The sequence below is a fragment of the Anolis sagrei genome, chromosome Y, assembly GCF_037176765.1.
Source record: "Anolis sagrei isolate rAnoSag1 chromosome Y, rAnoSag1.mat, whole genome shotgun sequence".
In the NCBI taxonomy this organism is placed as follows: Eukaryota; Metazoa; Chordata; class Lepidosauria; order Squamata; family Dactyloidae; genus Anolis; species Anolis sagrei.
The window spans coordinates 11,481,334-11,501,840 of NC_090035.1; the positions used below are offsets into that span (position 1 = coordinate 11,481,334).

The 20,507-nt window shown below is 44.4% G+C and overlaps 1 protein-coding gene across 2 annotated transcripts in view; it reads right to left on the reverse strand.

Annotated features, from left to right (window-relative positions):
- Positions 1–20,507, reverse strand: part of LOC137094728 (phosphatidylethanolamine N-methyltransferase-like) — an 84,242-nt gene that overhangs the window by 59,607 nt on the left and 4,128 nt on the right. For both annotated transcript variants that reach the window (XM_067462178.1, XM_067462177.1), the window contains exon 2: positions 14,177–14,284. In XM_067462178.1, the coding sequence (XP_067318279.1) occupies positions 14,177–14,269 (93 nt within the window). In that variant the 5' untranslated portion in view covers positions 14,270–14,284. The remainder of the gene's footprint in view (positions 1–14,176; positions 14,285–20,507) is intronic.

A 20,507-nucleotide genomic window follows, 5' to 3' on the forward strand; every position in this document is an offset into this window, starting at 1 on the left:
GTCATGGCAAGTGAAGTCAAACTGCACCAATCCTGCAAGTAAGATGCATGCCTAGGGTCCAGACCTTGTAGAGCTACAACTCCCAGGACCCCATAGCATTGAGCCATGGCAAGTGAGGTCAACCTGCACCAATCCTGCAAGTAAGATGCATGCCTAAGGTCCAGACCTTGTAGAACTACAACTCCCAGGACCCCATAGCATTGAGTCATGGCAAGTGAGGTCAAACTGCACCAATCCTGCAAGTAAGATGCATGCCTAGAGTCCAGACCTTGTAGAACTACAACTCCTAGGATCCCATAGCATTGAGTCATGGCAAGTGAGGTCAAACTGCATCAATCCTGCAACTATGATCCTCCCCTGGAGCCCAGACCTTGTAGAACTACAACTCCCAGGACCCCATAGCATTGAGCCATGGCAAGTGAGATCAAACTGCATCAAGTAAGATGCATCCCTAGGGTCCAAACCTTGTAGAACTCCCAGGACCCCATAGCATTGAGCCATGGCAAGGAAGGTCAAACTGCATCAATCCTGCAAGTGTGATCCTACCCTGGAGCCCAGACCTTGTAGAACTACAACTCCCAGGACCCCATAGCATTGAGCCATGGCAAGGGGCTTGAAGAGGCTGTTAGGAATTGTGGGAGTCAGAGTCCAAGACACCTGGAGGGCCAAAGTTTGCCCATGCCTGACCCAGAATGAATGTGTGTACTACCATTTTTGGCCACTAGGTGCCAGGTCTTCTCCAACCAGAAGCGAAGAAGCCGAGACACGTCTGCAGGTGCATCTACAATGTAAAATTAATCCACTTTCACTGCCAAGGCTTAATGGTATGGAATCCTGGGAGCTGTATTTTTACAACTTCAGTCTTCTCTGCCAAAGAGGGCAAGCTACAACTCCCACAGCAGTTGAGTGTCCAGTTCTGGGCACCACAATTCAAGAGAGATCTTGACAAGCTGGAATGTGTCCAGAGCAGAGCGACTAAAATGATAAAAGGTCTGGAGAACAAGCCCTATGAGGAGCAGCTTAAGGAGCTGGGCATGTTTAGCCTGAAGAAGAGAAGGCTGAGAGGGGATATGATAGCCATGTATACATATGTGAGAGGAAGCCACAGGGAGGAGGGAGCAAGCTTGTTTTCTGCTTCCCTGGAGACTAGGACATAGAACAATGGCTTCAAACTACAAGAGAGGAGATTCCATCTGAACATGAGGAAGAACTTCCTGACTGTGAGAGCCGTTCAGCAGTGGAACTCTCTGCCCTGGAGTGTGGTGGAGGCTCCTTCTTTGGAAGCTTTTAAACAGAGGCTGGATGGCCATCTGTCAGGGGTGATTTGAATGCAATATTCCTGCTTCTTGGCAGAATGGGGTTGGACTGGATGGCCCATGAGGTCTCTTCCAACTCTTTGATTCTATGATTCTATGATTCTAAGTGGTCTCAAATTGTATTCGTTCTACAGTGGAGATAGACCCAAACTCAAAGCAGACTTAATAACAGCTTCATAAACTCAACCATCATTTCTCAACAACCAAACCCTTCCCTCCCTTTTAGTCCTGCCTTAATTGGGCAGCTTAGAATCCGGCACGGCTCTTGTCATTAAGGCGAGAGGCTAAATCTGGACCATCCCTGCTGTTGATGGCCACAACACATGCAAATCAAAGTCACGCTGGGATTGTTTTCCTCCCTGGCCCATCTCTGCAAAAGGCCGTCCATGATTAAATAACTCTTGAATAATGATCCAGCTGCATCCTAAACAGATCGGAGAAGTGTCAATACAATGGGTGGCTCTATATGTGCCAGTCCATTGCCAACGGTTGGGAGACTTGGGCCCTATTGAACAAACATGGGGTGCTACCCATCTTCTAAAGTTACCAGCTACTTTGAGTCTCTTTGTGGAGAGAAACGGTGGAGTATAAACAAACATAGTAATAAACATCATCATCATCATCATTATCATCATCAAAATCTATCTATCTATACACATAATAAAAGTGGTATTTGGTGGAGGTGTCCACCCACACAGAGAGCCATAACCCACATCTCTAAGGAGACACCAAAGCACTCCCTTCCCAGGACATTGCAGGTTATAGTGAGCACCATGAGCATGTCTCCCAACCCCTGTCGATGTCCTCCCCAAACACCATACTGCTCACCACACAAGGAATGCTTTCATTCAGGGACAATTTCATCCTAGATGTTCTGCGTTTCCTCCAGAATGGACATCTCAGGGTTCCTTTCTCTCTCCATAAGTGTGGAATTTACATGACCTTTCCCTTAACCCTTTCCTACCTTTTCCTATGGCACACAGCAAACAGGAATTGATCAGCAACTGAACAAGAGGTTTGGGAGGAATTGACCTTGATTTATAGGAGTTGTAGTTTTTGAGCTGTGGTGTTAGAGGAAAGTTCTGAGAGTGCCTTGGACTGCGAGAAGATCCAACCAGTCCATCCTCCAGGAAATAAAGCCCGACTGCTCACTGGAGGGAAGGAGACTAGAGACAAAGTTGAAGTACTTTGGCCACATCATGAGGAGACAGCAAAGCTTAGAGAAGACAATTATGCTGGGGAAAGTGGAAGGCAAAAGGAAGAGGGGCCAATCAAGGGCAAGATGGATGGATGGCATCCTTGAAGTGACGGGACTGACCTTGAAGGAGCTGGGGGTGGTGACGGCCGACAGGGAGCTCTGGCGTGGGCTGGTCCATGAGGTCACGAAGAGTCGGAGACGGCTGAATGAATGAACAAAGTTCACCTACATCCAGAGAGCACTGTGAACCGAACCCATGATGGATTTGTACTAGGCATGGGCAATCCATGGTTCTAAAGGATTCTAAAGTACTTACAAAACTAGGGGGCGCTAGTGCTTTGTTTCTAAAGTGTTGCTAAAGTTCTGGTGGTGAAAATTTCAGAACTCTAACAAAACTTTCAAAATTTCGTTATAAATGGCAGTTCCTAATTGATTCTGTCATAAAAAAATCACCAATAACGAAATCATAATGAAATTTTGATAGTTTTGTTAGAGTTCTGAAATTTTCACCACCAGAACTTTAGCAACACTTTAGAAGCAAAGCACTAGCACCCTCTAGTTTTGTAAGTACTTTAGAATCCTTTAGAATCCTTTAGAACCATGGATTGCCCATGGCTAATCTGTACCACACTTGCAGAAGATGCGGTTTGAGGTACCTTCATTCACTTCCTGAGACTGCTGCAACCCCCATGAATGATGTAATTGGACCAAAATTACCATACAGACCCTCCCCCATGACCCACTTTACATCCTGGTGCGGTTTGGTGGAGTATGGACCACAAATAATGGGATTTGCAGTACCTTCACTCACTTCCTGAGACCACTGCAATCTCAACGAATGATGGGACTGGACCAAACTTGCCACACAGACCCCCCCCCCCCATGACCCACTTTCCATCCTGGTGTGGTTGGTGGAGCATGGACCACAGATAATGGGATTTGCAGTACCTTCATTCACTTCCTGAGACTACTGGGACCCCCACGAACAACGGGACTTGACCAAACTTGCCACACAGACCTGTCCCCATGACCCTCTTTACATCCTGGTGTGGTTTGGGGGAGGATGGACCATGGATAATGGGATTTGCAGTACCTTCACTCACTTCCTGAGACCACTGCAATCCCAACGAATGATGGGACTGGACCAAACTTGCCACACAGACCCCCCATGACCCACTTTCCATCCTGGTGTGATTTGGTGGAGCATGGACCATGGATAATGGGATTTGCAATACCTTTATTCACTTCCTGAGACCACTGGGACCCCCATGAACAACGGGACTTGACCAAACTTGCCACACAGACCCACCCCGATGACCCACTTTACATCCTGGTGTGGTTTGGGGGAGGATGGACCATGGATAATGGGATTTGCAGTACCTTCACTCACTTCCTGAGACCACTGCGACCCCCATGAATGACAGACCTGGACAAATCCTGACCCTACTTTAAAAACCATGGCTCAATGCTGTGGGGCCTCACCCAAGTACAAATCCCACAATTCCATAGGATTACGTCATGGGTGTTAAAGTGGACTCAAACTGCAGTTGAGATGCACCCAGAGAAATCTAAAAACCTTGTGAAACTAAAGCTCCCAGATTTCCAAAACATTGAGCCATGGTACTTAAAGGGGGGGCGGGGGGCGGGGCAAAACTGCATTCATTCCACTATGTAGATGCACTTCATTCTTCCATGAAAATGATTTTGGAGTATTTAGTACTTCAGAATTCGACATAAAGGGATGGATAGAGAGAATGATTCAAATACAGGAAGATCTCTCTACTCAAGGCAGCATCTACCAGGCTGCAGAAGAGATTGGAAAGAGATACGTGGTGCTCCTACAGTGCTCCCTATTGGCCATTTTTCAAACTGGCATGAAAAATAATCCTAACAAAGAGAAACTGAGGCTAGAAGATTAGGTCCTTCTTTATTTGGGGCAGTTGGAGGCTTAGTCCAATAATTTGGTGCTCAAAAGAACAGGGTTTCTGATTATGGAGGCTGTTATGTCTTTCTCTGAAGACATAACAGCTCTGTTTCACCATTGACTCACCACAAGCTACATCCGGTGGGACAATGAATTCTATGAACAGAAAGATGGAGTAGTCATGGGGAGCCACCTCAGCCCAGTCATAGCAAATTTTTGCATGGAACACTTTGAGAAACAAGCCCTGGAAACAGCAACAAAAAAGCCCACCAAGTGGTTCAGATATGTGGATGACACCTTCACCATTTGTAGCCATGGAGGAGGAGAACTCAACAAGTTCCTGGACCACCTTAACAGTATCCACCCAAACATCCAATTCACCATGGAAAAAGAAAATGAAGGGAAAATGCCATTCCTAGATGTCACCAGCAAAGCAAACCCAAGCAACAACTTACAGAAAACTCACACACACAGATAGATAAAAACTCCAACCATCACCCAAGTCAAAAAAGAAGCACAGTTAAAGCCCTGGAAGACCATACAAAACAAATCTGCAAAGCCCACCTCCTCCAAGGTGAACTGAACCATCTCAACTGGGCTTTACATGCCAATGGAAACTCCACCACAGACATCAGAAGAGCTGCAAGATCAAGAACAAGGGTTCTTACCATACATCAATGGAAGCACTGACCACATATGGAAGCTGATGAGGAAACACAACCTACAAACTATCTACAGACCTACTAAGAAAATTCAGCAAATGCTCCCTTCATGAAAAGGACAAGAGAGATCTTCTCACCTCTGTAGGAATCTACTGTATTCCATGCAGCTGTGGACAAGTCTACAGAGACCACCAAACTCAGCACTGCCCAAACACGAATCAAGGAACATAAAAGGCACTGCAGACAGGCTCAACTAGAGAATGTATTGTTGAAGGCTTTCATGGCCGGAATCACTGGGTTGTTGTAGGTTTCTTCGGGCTATATGGCCATGGTCTAGAGACATTCTCTCCTGACGTTTCACCTGCATCTATGGCAAGCATCCTCAGAGGTAGTGAGGACTCACTACCTCTGAGGATGCTTGCCATAGATGCAGGCGAAACATCAGGAGAGAATGCCTCTAGACCATGGCCACATAGCCCAAAAAACCGTAAAACAAACCTCAACTAGAGAAGTCAGCCATAGCAGAGCACCCGATGAACCAACCTGGACACAGCGTATTATTTGAGAACAAAGAAATGCTGGATCACTCTGACAACCACCATGTCAGACTACACAGAGAAGCCAGTGAAATCCACAATTTCAACAGGAAGGAGGAAACCATGGACATGAACAAAATCTGGCTTCCAGTATTAAAAAAACTCTAAAATAAAGGGCAACACTTAAAAAAAACAGAGGAATTCCAGACAGGAATCAATTAGGGCCAGCTAACACCTCCCCACAAAGTATTCCCCTAGGTAGCAACCAGCCAGGCTTTGAAGCTGCAAGGCCATTCAGTGCTAATCAAGTTGGCCAATTGCAACATTCACACTTACCTCAAGCAGACAAGAGTTATTATTCCCACCCTCAACATTCCACATATATATCTATATAAATAAAAAATGTAATGTTTGTTTGTGATATTAACATAACTCAAAAACCACTGGATGAATTGGCACCAAATTTGAACACAATATACCTATCAGGCCAATGAGTGACCATCACTCATAAAAATATTGAAAAACACAGTAGAAGAGACTTAAAAAGCAAAAAATATTTAAAAAATACATTACAACGCATGTGCAAAACCACATTTATATATGCAAACACACGTATATGCACATATACACAAATATATGCACACACATATACAGAGACTAGGCACAGCAACGCGTGGCAGGGGACGGCTAGTGTGTGTGTGTGTATATGTGTGTGTGTGTGTATTCCACAGTTATATAAACCTCTATGCCTGCCATAGATGTGGGCAAAATGTCAGGAGAGAATGCTTTGGGAACACAGCCTCACAGCAACCCACTACTTTACATTTACTTCCCAATTTTTTAGACTACAGCTCCCATCAGCTCCAAACGGCCAAAACATGCCATCATCCCAACTGATACTCATTTTACAAAGGTTTTTGTCGTTTTCTGAAAACAAGACTGAATTCAGACTCAGGGTTCGGAGACGGCAAAGCTGCAGAACGAATGTGGTGCAACAAGTCTTTCACTGCCATGGCTCAGTGAAGATCTTGCGAAGTGGCAGCTCCACAGAACTGAGCCGTGGCATTTTCAAGCAGCGCCAAACTGCATTCATTCTACAATGTAGATGCACCCTGCTGCAAATGACGCAAGACGCACTCCCACACTTTGCCGAGCCATGGATGCTCTCCTGACCCAGTTTTGTTGCCGCCTTTGTTCCTGGTGGGCTAAATTTAGCTGTTCACACTGTTTTCCCTCTGTCATCGCCTCTCCCCAGGTGTTGGGAGTTATATGTTAGCCCATTTAAACCTTTTGTCGCTTCACCGCCAGACAGATGAGACACTTAGGAGCAGGGATCGATGCTTGCTCACTTGAGTTGACAACAACCATCCCTTTTGGTTTCAGTTCCTCCCGCCCTTCCAGTCAATGCTCTTTCCAACATCTCAATTCACTAAATGGGACCATGCAAGAGACAAAGACAGCCATTGTAATCAGGGATTAGGGCAGTCGGTCACCAACCATCCCTATTTTTCCTCTCTAAGATGGCGAATTCACCCATATCCAAAACAAGGTCAAGAGACACCTAAAATTGTAGAGAATTTGAACTCGCCAATCAAGGAAGAGTATCTGGATTCCAAGAAGGCCTTCCTTTGACAAGGTTCCTCATGACCTTCTGACAAATGAACTAGTCAAATATGGGCTAGGCAAATCTACAGTTAGGTGGATCTGTAATTGCTTATGCGAACGAACCCAACAGGTGATTCTCCCCAATGCTTCCTCTTCATCCTGGAAAGAAGTGACAAGTGGAGTGCTATCAGCAGGGTTCCGTCCTGGGCCCAGTCCTGTTCAATATCTTTATTGATGGCTAGCCGTTCCCTGCCATGCGTTGCTGTGGCCTACATAGAGGTTCTGTGGCCCAATTCTACTGTTGGTGGGGTTCGGAATGCTCTGTGATTGTAAGTAAACTATAAATCCTTGGCAACTACAACTCCCAAATGTCAAGATTCTATTTTCCCCAAACTCCACCAGTATTCACATTTGGGAATATTGAGTATTCGTGCCAAGTTTGGTCCAGATCCATCATTGTTTGAGTCCACAGTGATCTCTGGATGTAGGTGAACTACAACTCCAAAACCAAGGACACTGCCCACCAAACCCTTCCAGTATTTTCTGTTGGTCATTAGAGAACTGTGTACCAAGTTTGGTTCAATTCCATTGTTGGTGGGGTTCAGAATGCTGTTTGATTGTAGGTGAACTATAAATCCCAGCAACTACAACTCCCAAATGACAAAAGCAATTTTTTTTGAGTGAAGGACATACATTGGGTTGTTAGGTGTCTTGTGTCCAAATTTGGTGTCAATTCGTCCAGTGGTTTTTGAGTTCTGTTAATACCACAAATGAACATTACATTTTTATTTATATAGATTTATATGAAAGGTTAGAAGGCATGATCATCAAGTTTGCAAACAAGACCAAATTGGAAGGGATAACCAGTACCTGAGAAGACATGAGCAGAATTCAAAATGGTCTGAACAGATTACAGATACGATTGGCCAAAACTAACAGAATTAAGTTCAACAGGGACAAATGCAAGATACTCCACTTAGGCAGGAAAAATTAAATGCAAAGATCCAGAATGGGGGATGATGCCTGGCTCAACAGCAGGATGTGGGGAAAAGATCTTGGAGTCCTCATGGACAGGAAGGTGAACAGGAGCCAGGAATGTCATGAGGCGGCAAAAAAAGCCAATGGGATGTTGGCCTGCATAAATCATAGAATCATAGAGTTGGAAGAGACCTCATGGGCCATCCAGTCCAACCCCCTGCCAAGAAGCAGGACAATCGCGTTCAAAGCACCCCAACAGATGGCCATCTAGCCTCTGTTTAAAAGCCTCCATAGAAGGAGCTAATAGAGGAGTCTTGTGCCTAGATCCAGGGAAGTCATGCTCCCTCTCTATTCTACCTTGGTCAGACCACACCTGGAATCACACTGTGTCCCATTCTGGGCACTGCGATTGACATTGACAAGCTAGAAAGTGTCCAGAGGAGGGTGACTCAAAGGATCAAGGGTTTGGAGAACAAGCCCTATGAGGAGCAGCTTAAAGAGCTGGGTATGTTTAAAGTTGAAGTACTTTGGCCACATCATGAGGAGACAGCAAAGCCTAGAGAAGACAATTATGATGGGGAAAGAGGAAGGTAAAAGGAAGAGGGGCCGACCAAGGGCAAGATGGATGGATGGCATCCTTGAAGTGACTGGACTGACCTTGAAGGAGCTGGGGGTGGTGATGGCCGACAGGGAGCTCTGGCGTGGGCTGGTCCATGAGGTCACGAAGAGTCGGAGACGACTGAACAAATGAACAACAACAACAACATGTTTATCCTGCAGAAGTGAAGGCTGAGAGGAGACAAGATGAGCACCATGGATCAAGATGCGAGGGAAGTCATAGGTAGGAGGGAGCAGGCTTGTTTTCTGCTATCCTGGAGAATAGGACATGGAACAATGGCTTCAAACTACAAGAAAGGAGATTCCATCTGAACATGAGGAAGATCTTCCTGACTGTGAGAGCTCTTCATCAGTGGAACTCCCTGCCCTGGAGTGTGGTGGAGGCTTCTTCTTTGGAGGCTTTTAAAGAGAGGCTGGATGGCCATCTGTTAGGGGTGCTTTGAATGTGATTTTCCTGCTTATTGGCAGAATGGGGTTGGACTGGATGGCCCATGAGGTCTCTTCTAGCTCTATGATTCTATGATTCTAAAGGATCTTAGTTCCTCATTAAAGTATCTTGATCCAGAATAGGAAGCACAACCCTATTGATTGCAAAGTCCATCCAGTCCAACCCCCTTCCATACAGAAAGACACAAGGAAAACATTTCTAAAAGGTAGCCATCCAAACTTTGGTGAAGTGGTTCAAGTGTTGAACTCTGGAAACCAACATTTGAATCCCTGTTCAGCCCTGGAAACTTATTGGGTGACTTTGGGCAAGTCACAATCTCTGGACCTCAAAGGAAGGCAAAGGCAAACCCTCTCTGAGCAAACCTTGTAGAGGAAAACAGATAGATTTGTTTTAAGGTAACCAAAAGTAGGACATGATTTGAAGGCAGACAAGAATAGCAAACAAAAGAGTATAGTTGGCTGCTGAATGATGGTCTGTTGCATCTGAAGGACATTCTCATGGCTTCTGAAGGACATGTGCTTTTGGAAGTCAGTCTAGCTCCATTCTGTGTTGTTTTGCCCTTGGAAGCTAATGTAATAGAGGGTGATGTTGATATATGACTGTTTTGCTAATGAGTGAATTATTTTTGGTTGAAGGCTATGTTTGGAGTGCAATGGTGGCTTTTTCTCCTCCTAGTGCCTCTTTTGAGTGTCTTCCTTCAAGCCTAGGAAAGACACTGTGGAATTGTGTGGAGGACAATGGCAGATAGAAGTGATGGTCCAAGACATCTGGGGACAGCAGGTTGATCCAAAACAATGGCATATAGCAGTCACGGTCCAACATATCCTGGACACAGCAGCTTGATCCAAAACTGATGTATAAAGACCATGGCCCAACACATCTGGAGAGACATCAGGTTGATCCAAAACTCTAGAGGAGACTGACCCATCTTGGTGTCTCCCAAAAGTCTGAAGCTGGATCTACACTACCCTATAATCCAGTTTCAGAATGTGGATTAATTGCATTGATCTGGATGATTGGGTAGGGTAGATCCAGCCTAAGACATACTCCTCTGATCCCAATACTTTGGCTGGATGTCAAGTTGAAGGCATTTAGGAACAATTGAAGCCAATCATCTTGCTCCAACTGTTGCTGATGTGTCTGCATCTAACAAAGGCTGGATCCAAACTGACATATAATGCAGTCTCAGAATGCAGATTGATTACACTAAATTGGATTATATGACTCAACGCTGCCATATTATGCAGTTCAATACAGTTAAACTGCATTCTGGGACTGTATTATATGGCAGATGGGGCCAAAGTCTGGTCATATGGCATCTGAAGACCATATCTTTCAGATCTCTTAGCCCAGTGTTTCTCAACCTGAGGGCCACGGGGGTATCAGAGGGGTTGTCAAAGACCATCAGAAAACACAGTATTTTATGTTGGTCATGGGGGTTATGTGTGGGAAGTTTGGCCCAATTCTCTCATTGGTGGGGTACAGAATGCTCTTTGATTGTAGGTGAACTATAAATTCCAACAACTACAACTCCCAAATGTCAAGGTCTATTTTCCCCAAACTCCACCCGTGTTCATATTTGGGCATGTTGAGTATTTGTGCCAAGGTTGGTCCAGATCCATCATTGGTTGAGTCTACAGTGCTCTCTGGATGTAGGTGAACTACAACTCCTAAACTCAAGGTCAGTGCGCATCAAAACTTTCCAGTATTTTCTGTTCGTAATGGGAGTTCTGTGTGCCAAGTTTGGCTCAATTCCATCATTGGTGAGGTTCAGAATGCTCTGTGACTGTAGGTGAACTATAAATCCCAACAACTAGAACTCCCAAATGTCAAAGTCTATTTTCCCCAAACTCCACCCGTGTTCATATTTGGGCATATTGGGTATTTGTGCCAAGGTTGGTGCAGATCCATCACTGGTTGAGTCTACAGTGCTCTCTGGATGTAGGTAAACTGCAACTCCAAAACTCTAAGTCCACCAAACGATTCCAGTATTTTCTGTTCGTCATGGGAGTTCTGTGTGACAATTTAGGTTCAATTCCATCGTTGGTGGAGTTCAGAATGCTCTTTGATTGTAGCTGAGCTACAAATCTCAGCAAATACAACTCCCAAATGACAAAATCAACCCCACTAGTATTCAGATTTGGGCATATCGGGTATTTGTACCAAATTTGGTCCAGTGAATGAAAATACATCCTGTATATCAGATATTTATGTGACAAATCATAACAGTAGCAAAATGACAGTTATGAAGTAGCAACAAAGTAATGTTATGGTTGGGGGTCAGCACAACATGAGGAGCTGTATGGTTGGGGGTCACCACAACATGAGGTTGCGGCATTAGGAAGGTTGAGAATATCTGCATATCAGATATCTACATTACAATCCATAACAGTAGCAAAATGATAATTATGAAGTAGCAGCAAAAATATTTTTTTGGTTGGGGATCACCACAACATGAGGAACTGTATTAAGAGGTTGTGGCATTAGGAAGGTTGAGAACCACGGTATAGCCTCAAAAACACATTTCTCTGCAGACATCTCTCCCTAAAACACTATGAATTTTGCTATTGAAGTTCTCCTTTCCAAGGTCATCCTCTATTCCTCCCAAACCATTTCCAAAATTCACTACTTGTCCCACCAGCATACAGACCAGGGGGGGGGGGGCTTTTTTGCCCCAGTACTGACCCATCACACTCAACAGGAAAAAAAGCATGATTACAGCACTTTCTGAAATTTGGATCCATTTCCCTAGGTTTTCCTTGGTGTTTAATGTTAAGGTTTCAAAGAACAGTGGGGAGAAAACTGACCTGGTTTGCAGCAGCTGTGACCCATTTAGAGGTAAAAAATAAACCACTGGAAAAATGTTATGTGTACACAGATATAAACATATACACATACATACATATATTTCAAACTGGGGAAATCTAGAGGCATTGGAAATGGCTAATGGGGGCAAACACTGGGGCTGTGAGAGACACACATAAGCTATCTATCTATACATCCATCCATATATACATACAATAAAAGTGAAAATATTTATGTTTGTATGTGGCTAGGGTGCACACTTTCACAGACAGGCTCCCACTTCCACGAACAGTTATGATCCCACCCATGAGGAGCCACCAAAGGCCCTTCCTCCAATGACATTGCAGGTTATAGCAAGCACCGTGAACATATACAACCCCTGGTAGCGTCCTACACAAACACAAGACTGTCCACCACCCAAGTGAATGCTTTCAAATGGGGAGATTTTCATCCCAGATTTTATGTGTTTCCTCCACCACAGACATCCCAGTGTTTCTGACTCTCTCCATTGGTGTGGAATTTGCATGATCCTGCCCACTGCCTCTCCCATAACCCTTTCCTACTCTTCTCCATGGTGCACAGCAAACAGAGCAGAATTGATCAGCAACTGAACATACTGGAGTTGGGGGGTTGGGGGACTGACTCAACATGATGGAAGTTGTAGTTCTCCCTGATCAAGACAGAGCACTGTGACCCCCATTGACAATGGACCTGGACGACATTTGGCACACAGAACCCTCATGACCAACAAAAATATGGGAGGTCTTTGGGCAGAATTGACCTTGATGTATAGGAGTTGCAGTTCACCCACATCCAGAGAGCATTGTGAACCCAAACAACAATGGAAATTTAGAACACATACCTAACATGCCCTAATTTGAATACTGGTGAGTTTGGGGGAGAATTGGCCTGGACATTTGAGAGTTATAGTACTGGAATTTATAGTTCACCTACAATTAAAGAGCACTCTGAACCCCACCAATGATGGCCCTGGACCTATCTTGGCACAAAGAACCTTCATGACCAACAAAAAATACTGGAGGGTTTGGGGGGGAATTTGCCTTGATTTGGGGGAGTTGTAGTTCACCTACATTCAGAGAGCTCTGTAAACCCAAACGACGATGGGTCTGGACCAAACTTGGCACACAGGACCACCATGACCAACTGAACCTATTGGAGAGGTTTGAGGGGACTGACCTACTATGATGGGAGCTGTAGTTCATCCTGCAGCCAGAGACCACACGGACCTTATTGATGATAATCTAGAGATCAAACTTTGCCAAAGTGACAAACTTTAACTACCGATGGAGTTTCAGGGGGTTAACCTGACATGGGAGCCCCTGGTGGTGAAGCAGTTTAAGTTATTGAGCTGCTGCTGACAAAAAGGTTGGCAGTTCAAATCCTGGAAATGGGATGAGCTCCCGCAGTTAGCCCCAGCTTCTGCCAACCTAGCAGTTCAAAAACATGCATATTTGAGTAGGTCAATAGGTAACGCTTCTGCGGGAAGGTAATGGCGCTCCATGCAGTTATGCCGGCCACATGACCTTGGAGGTGTCTATGGACAACGCTGGCTCTTTGGCTTAGAATGGAGATGAGCACCATTCAACTAGACTGAATGTCAAGGGGAAGCCTTTACCTTTATTAACCTGGCATGATGTGACTTGTAGGTACTTTTCCAAATGACCCAGGCAATGCTGAATATCCAAGCTAGTATTTTAATATTTGTATGTTGCAGATTATAAATCACATTATTTTTTAATGTTGAGAGTGTCTTTGGATTCCAACTGCAAGATAAAGGTGGGATTATTGTTATTATTGTTGTTGTTAGCCCACCCCTTGACATAGGGACACAGTCACAGATTGTAGTCCCATTCATGCTTCCCAAAGCCATAAAATCGGCTCTCTTTAGAGTCAGAGAAGGAAGACTGAAGAGCTCTCGACAATGCAATTGCTAAGGAACAAAACACTCTTATGGAACTAGGCCATGCCGGGCAGCGAGTGTCATAAAACCGAGAAATGAAACAGCAGTCGATAAGAGAAATACACAAAAAAACAACAACGAAAAACAGAGGATACGGTACATTACCAGATTCCAGAAAAGTGGGTTAAAGGCAATGCAAAGGACAGCGGACACAAAACTGGAGTCAGTCAGATCCACGGAATTGAAGAGGAGAGTCATGACTGAGAAGTCCACCTATTAAAAACATTATTATTATTATTATTATTATTATTATTATTATTATTATTATGTTTAGATCATATCTGGAATACTTTGTCCAATTCTGGGCACTGCAATTGAAGTGAGATGTTGACAAGCTGGAATGTGTCCAGAGGAGGGCGACTAAAATGATCAAGGGTCTGGAGAACAATCCCTATGAGGAGCGGCTTAAAGAGCTGGGCATGTTTAGCCTGAAGAAGAGACGGCTGAGAGGAGACATATTAGCTATGTATAAATACGTGAGAGGAAGTCATAGGGAGGAGGGAGCAAGCTTGTTTTCTGCTGCCCTGGAGACTAGGACGCAGAACAATGGCTTCAAACTACCAGAAAGGTTTAACCCACTATGCCATCGGGGGCTCCATGCCTACCTTCCAATATTCTTATTGTCGTCGTCGTCATCATCATCACTATTATTTCTCCCTTATTGAATTGTATTTTTTTTTGTATTATTGTATTGTACTGTAGTCCCTTCTGCCAACCTAGCAGTTGGGTTGTTGTAGGTTTTTCCGGGCTATATGGCCATGTTCTAGAGGCATATAGCCCAAAAAGGAGAGAATGCCTCTAGAACGTGGCCATATAGCCCAAAAAAACCCTACAAAAACCCAACTTCCTGACTGTGGGAGCTGTTCAGCAGTGGAACTCTCTGTCTCGGAGTGTGGTGGAGGCTCCTTCTATGGAGGCTTCTAAACAGAGTCTGGATAGCCATCTGTCGGGGGTGCTTTGAATGCAATTTTCCTGCTTCTTGGCAGAATGGGGTTGGACTGGATGGCCCATGAGGTCTCTTCCAACTCTTCTATGATTATTTTCTATAGTTTTGGACTTCAACTCCCGCAATTCCATCATCCTACCGGCTGTTAGGAATTGTGGGAGTTGAAGTCCAAAACACCTGGAGGGCCAAAGTTTGCCCATGCCTGATCTAAGTATTTTGACCTAATATTCAAACTAGTATTATATTTTTATAATGTTCCCTAAGCACGACAACACAGCCATATCTTTCTGCCCACTGATTTCTTTGCATTTGGGGGAACTAAACCCCACAGAGAGGCGTAGGAGTTCAGAATGAGCTTGAAACCAGAAATTGCGACAGGTTGGAACATTTCGTTGCTTGAAACAACTCCACTTCACATCCTCGGGAGGTTGATAATGGAATGGATATATTTCTCCTCCATCACTTAACACAGCGGTGCAGCATGAGGCCTTTTGTGGCCCAACAGGGAGAGTAGTCACTGCTCTAAGGTTTCTTCTGATGCTTTGACTCAAATGACAGGTTTTCTGCATTTTTCGGGGAAACGGGCAATTAATTTGCAACCCACTTGAAGCTCGGTTTAGAAATATTACCGGTCGAGTGCTAAACCTGGATGGAGGAAATTTTTTCCCAACACTCCAAAACTTCAATCAAATCAGTGAGTTTTTAATGCTCAATTTTCCCCAGATATTAGGGACTACAATGTCCAGAATCCACAAACCAGTCACAAATACTGACCAGGTCTAGGTAAAGGTTTTCCCCTGACATTAAGTCTGGTCGTGTCCGACTCTAAGGGGTGGTGCTCATCTCCATTTCTGAGCCGAAGAGCCAGCATTGTCCATAGACACCTCCATAGACACCTCCAAGATCCATAGATACCTCCATAGACACCTCCAAGATCCATAGACACCTCCAAGGAGTACCGTTCCCTTCCCGATGGAGCGGTACCTATTGATCTACTCACATTTGCATGTTTTCGAACTGCTAGGTTGGCACAAGCTGGGACTGACAGCAGAAGCACATGCCGCTCCCCGGATTCGAACCTGTGATCTTTCGGTCAACAAGCTCAGCAGCTCAACACTTTAACCCACTGTGCCATCGCGGGCTCCATGCCTACCATCCAATATTCTTCTTATTGTCATCATCATCATCATCACCATCATCATCATCATCATCATCATCATCACTACTATTTCTCCCTTATTGAATTGTATTTTTTAATTATTGCACTGTAGTCCCTTCTGCCAACCTAGCAGTTCGAAAGCACGCAAATGTGAGTAGATCAATAGGTACCGCTCCGGCAGGAAGGGAACGGTGCTCCATGCAGTCATGCTGGCCACATAACCTTGGAGGTGTCTATAGACAACGCTGGCTCTTCGGCTTAGAAATGGAGATGAGCACCAACCCCCAGAGTCAGACACGACTGGACTTAATATCAGGGAAAGACCTTTAACTTTACCTACTGTATTCCCTTATTCTCTTATTGTGTGATTTTTATATACTACTATGAATAATAATAATAATAATAATAATAATAATAATAATGGGTTGCTGTGAGTTTTCTGTGAGTTTTAGCCATGTTCCAGAAGCATTCTCTCCTGACGTTTCACCCACATCTATGGTAGGCATCCTCAGAGGTTGTGAGGTCTGTAGGAAACTAGGCTTATATATCTGTGGAATGATGTCCAGGGTGGGAGAAAGAACTCTTGTCTGCTTGAGGCAAGTGTGAATGTTGCAATTGGCCAACTTTATTAGCATTGAATGGCCTTGTAGCTTCAAAGCCTGTCTGCTTCCTTTCTGGGGGAATCCTTTGTTGGGAGGTGTTAGTTGGCCCTGATTGATTCCTGTCTGGAATTCCCTTGGGTTTTTTTTAGTGTTGTTCTTTATTTACTGTTCTGATTTTAGAGTTTTTTTTAATACTGGCAGCCAGATCTTGTCCATTCCCATGGTTTCCTCCTTCCTGTTGAAATTGTCCACATGCTTGTGGATATCAATGGCTTCTCTGTGTAGTCTGACATGGTGGTTGTGCGAGTGGTCCAGCATTTCTGTGTTCTCAGATAATATGCTGTGTCCAGGTTGGTTCATCAGGTGCTCTGCTATGGTTGATTTCTCTGGTTGAATTAATCTGTGCTTTTCATGTTCCTTGATTCGTGTTTGGGAGCTGTGTTTGGTTCACCATACAGCTGTGGACAAGTCTATATAGGGATCAAACAGTGATGCAATGGGTTAAATCCTTGTGCTGGCAGGACTGCTGGCCAGAAGGTTGGCAGTTTGAATCTGGGGAGCAGGGTGAGCTCCCATCTATAAGCTCCAGCTTCTCATGCGGTTACATGAGAGAAGCCTCCCACAGGTGGATAAAACATCTGGGTGACCCCTGGGCAACGACCTTGCAGACCACAAGTCATTTGCAGTTTCTCAAGTTGCTCCTGACATGGGGAAAAAAAACCTTGCCTAGTTTCCAACAGACCTCACAACATCTGAGGATGCCTACCATCGATGTGGGCAAAATGTCAGGAGAGAATGCTTCTGGAACATGGCCATGCAGCTCGGAAAACTCACAGCAACCCAGTGATTCCAACCATGAAAGCCTTCAACGAAAACAACAGCAACAAATAACAATAACATTAAAAATAACAATTAAAAAAACATCGGAACACCTTTTGCAACATCAGCAAAAAATCACTATGGAATCTACAGCTTCCAAGTTATGGAAACTTGGAAGATGTAGTTTTACAAGATCTTTAGCCCTCTCTGGCAAATAGTGCTAATGCCTCACCAAACTACATATCCCAGATTTCTATTGTATTGAGCCATGGCAGTTAAAAGTAGGCTCAACCGGTATGAATCCTACAGTGCAGATGCATCCATTTTTTCTTCCGCTCTCTTTCCAGCTTGGTCTCTCTCTATTTTATTTTCCTCTCTTCTCCATTTTTCCATCCGCTACTATATATTTATATCTCCCTGGGATTTATATTTTTGTATGACAAATAGAGACATTCCAGGCTTTGAGGATTTATCTTTTCTTTGGGTATTAAACATAACATTGTGAAATGCAGGCCGGTTGAAAGAATGAACAAATCTATTAGAAGACCCACAGAGAAGCAAGGAGGAATTTATCTCAAGGAGACTGCAAATGCATCGCAATTTGATCAGGATGTTCTTCCTGATGTTTATGTAGCATCACTTTCCCTCTGCCATTTGAATCCATGACTCCATTGTGTTCTGGCCTCTGGAAGAGAAAGCTCAAGAGACTATCACTTCTCTTGATCTTGACACAATCCTCCTATTCATGCCGCCTAGGATCGCACTGGCTTTTTTCACTGCCGCACCACACTGTTGGCTCATGTCATAGAATCATAGAATCCTAGAATTGGAAGAGACCTCGTGGGCTATCCAGTCCAACCCCATTGTGCCAAGAAGTAGGACAATCACATTGAAAGCACCCCTGACAGATAGGCCATCAGCCTCTGCTTAAAACAAGGAGCCTCCACCACATTCTACAGCAGAGAGTTCCACTGCTGAACAGCTCTCACAGTCAGTAAGTTCTTCATAATGTTCAGATGGGATCTCCTTTCTTGTAGTTTGAATGTTCAGATTGCAAAGACCCCTAGATCCCCTTCAAATTGACTGTTACCAAGCTGGTGTCACCCATCCATATCCTATGTGACTTATTTCCCTTGATGGGGAAGTAGATTTGGTTTTGGCTTTCCTGCTGCTCCCAACCTTCATCTTAAGAGTTTAATTATATTTAACTTCCCCTCTCCCATTTTTCCTAATTCATAACTTTGGACGGAGCCCCAGGTGGCGCAGTGGGTTAAACCCCTGTGCTGGCAGGACTGAAGACCGACAGGTCGCAGGTTCAAATCCGGGGAGAGGCGGATGAGCTCCCTCTACCAGCTCCAGCTCCTCATGCGGGGACATGAGAGAAGCCTCCCACAAGGATGATAAAAACATCAAATCATCCGGATGTCCCCTGGGCAACGTCCTTGCAGACGGCCAATTCTCTCACACCAGAAGTGACTTGCAGTTTCTCAAGTCGCTCCTGACACACATACACAAAAAAGCTTTGGACACTAGATTATGACTATGGGGAGACCTGGCTTCAGATCCCTGCTGTGTGGAAAACCAAAGTCACTCTTTCTCGGCCTCAGAGGAAGGCAACCGCTCCTAAAAAAACTCTTCCCAAGGAAACCCTATAATAAGGTTACTATAAAGTTGGAAATGACTCAAATGCACAAGAAAAAAGGTGGAAGGAGGAGAGAGAAACCAGGACATTTAAAAATCAGCTGAAAAAAGTGGGAAGGCATGGAAGTAATTTCCAAATTGAGAGAGCTGGGTACGGAAATGGAAGCCATTTGAGATCCAATGTTCTCTTATATTTGTTTTTAGCTCTTCCAAATAAGCTCACCTCACTACCTCTGAAAAACCTACAACAACCCAGTGATTCTGGCCATGAAAGCCTTCGACAATACATTAAGCTGGAGAGATTTGTTTTGATGGCAAAGCGAGGGCTTTTTGAAGTGGTCCTCACCACAATGCTGTTGCCATGACTTTCAGAGTCGATTTTTGACTCTTCAAACCTCCATCAAAGAGGTTGGACCTATTCAGAAAGGCTTTTTGTACTTTCCAAATGAAAAGAAAGAAAAGCGAACAGAGTCGCACCACACTTACGTAAGGGCCCATTTCCCTTTTTAAGATGCAAATGCATTAAGTGGGTTTCATGGAGAGCTTTTTAGAGTTCAACTGAGATCGAGAAGAGGTTGCAGGAGGATATTGGCTTTATTATGATTTGGTTCCTGTTTTGAATAGGTTTGCGCTCCTTTCCGAATCTGCATCCAAGGTCAAACTAGAATTCTCTTGGGATGAATGGCACCGAAGGATGGACCGTGAATGGCACAATGAAGGAGCCTCAGAGGTGCAATGGGTTAAACCCTTGTACCGGTTGAACTACTGACCTGAAGGTCAGTGCTTCAAATCTGCGAGATGGGGTAAGCACCTGTCTGTCAGCTCCAGCTTCCCATGCAGTGACATGAGAGAAACCTCCCACAATATGGTAACACATCTTGGGCAATGTCACTGCAGACAGCCAATTCTCTCATACCAGAAGCGACTTGCAGTTACTCAAGTCGCTTCTGATATGAAAAAAAAGCGAGAATGTGTACAGTTTGAAACTGCTTTGATTGCCATGGCTCAATGCTATGGAATCACAGAGTTGCAGTTAGCCCTTTTGGGAGAGATAAGCCCTCAGGACCTCGAGGAACTACAACTCCCAGGATCCTATCACAGTTAAAGTGTTTTCACAGACATTCATTCTACAGTCTGGATACATCCAAAGACTCTAGGCTCAGGCAAAAGCAAACTGCTGCATCCTTTCCTAGTGTTTACATTTGTTGAAATGTTATTCATACCAAAGATCCATTTAAAGCAGTGTTTCTCAACCTGGGTGTCAGGAAC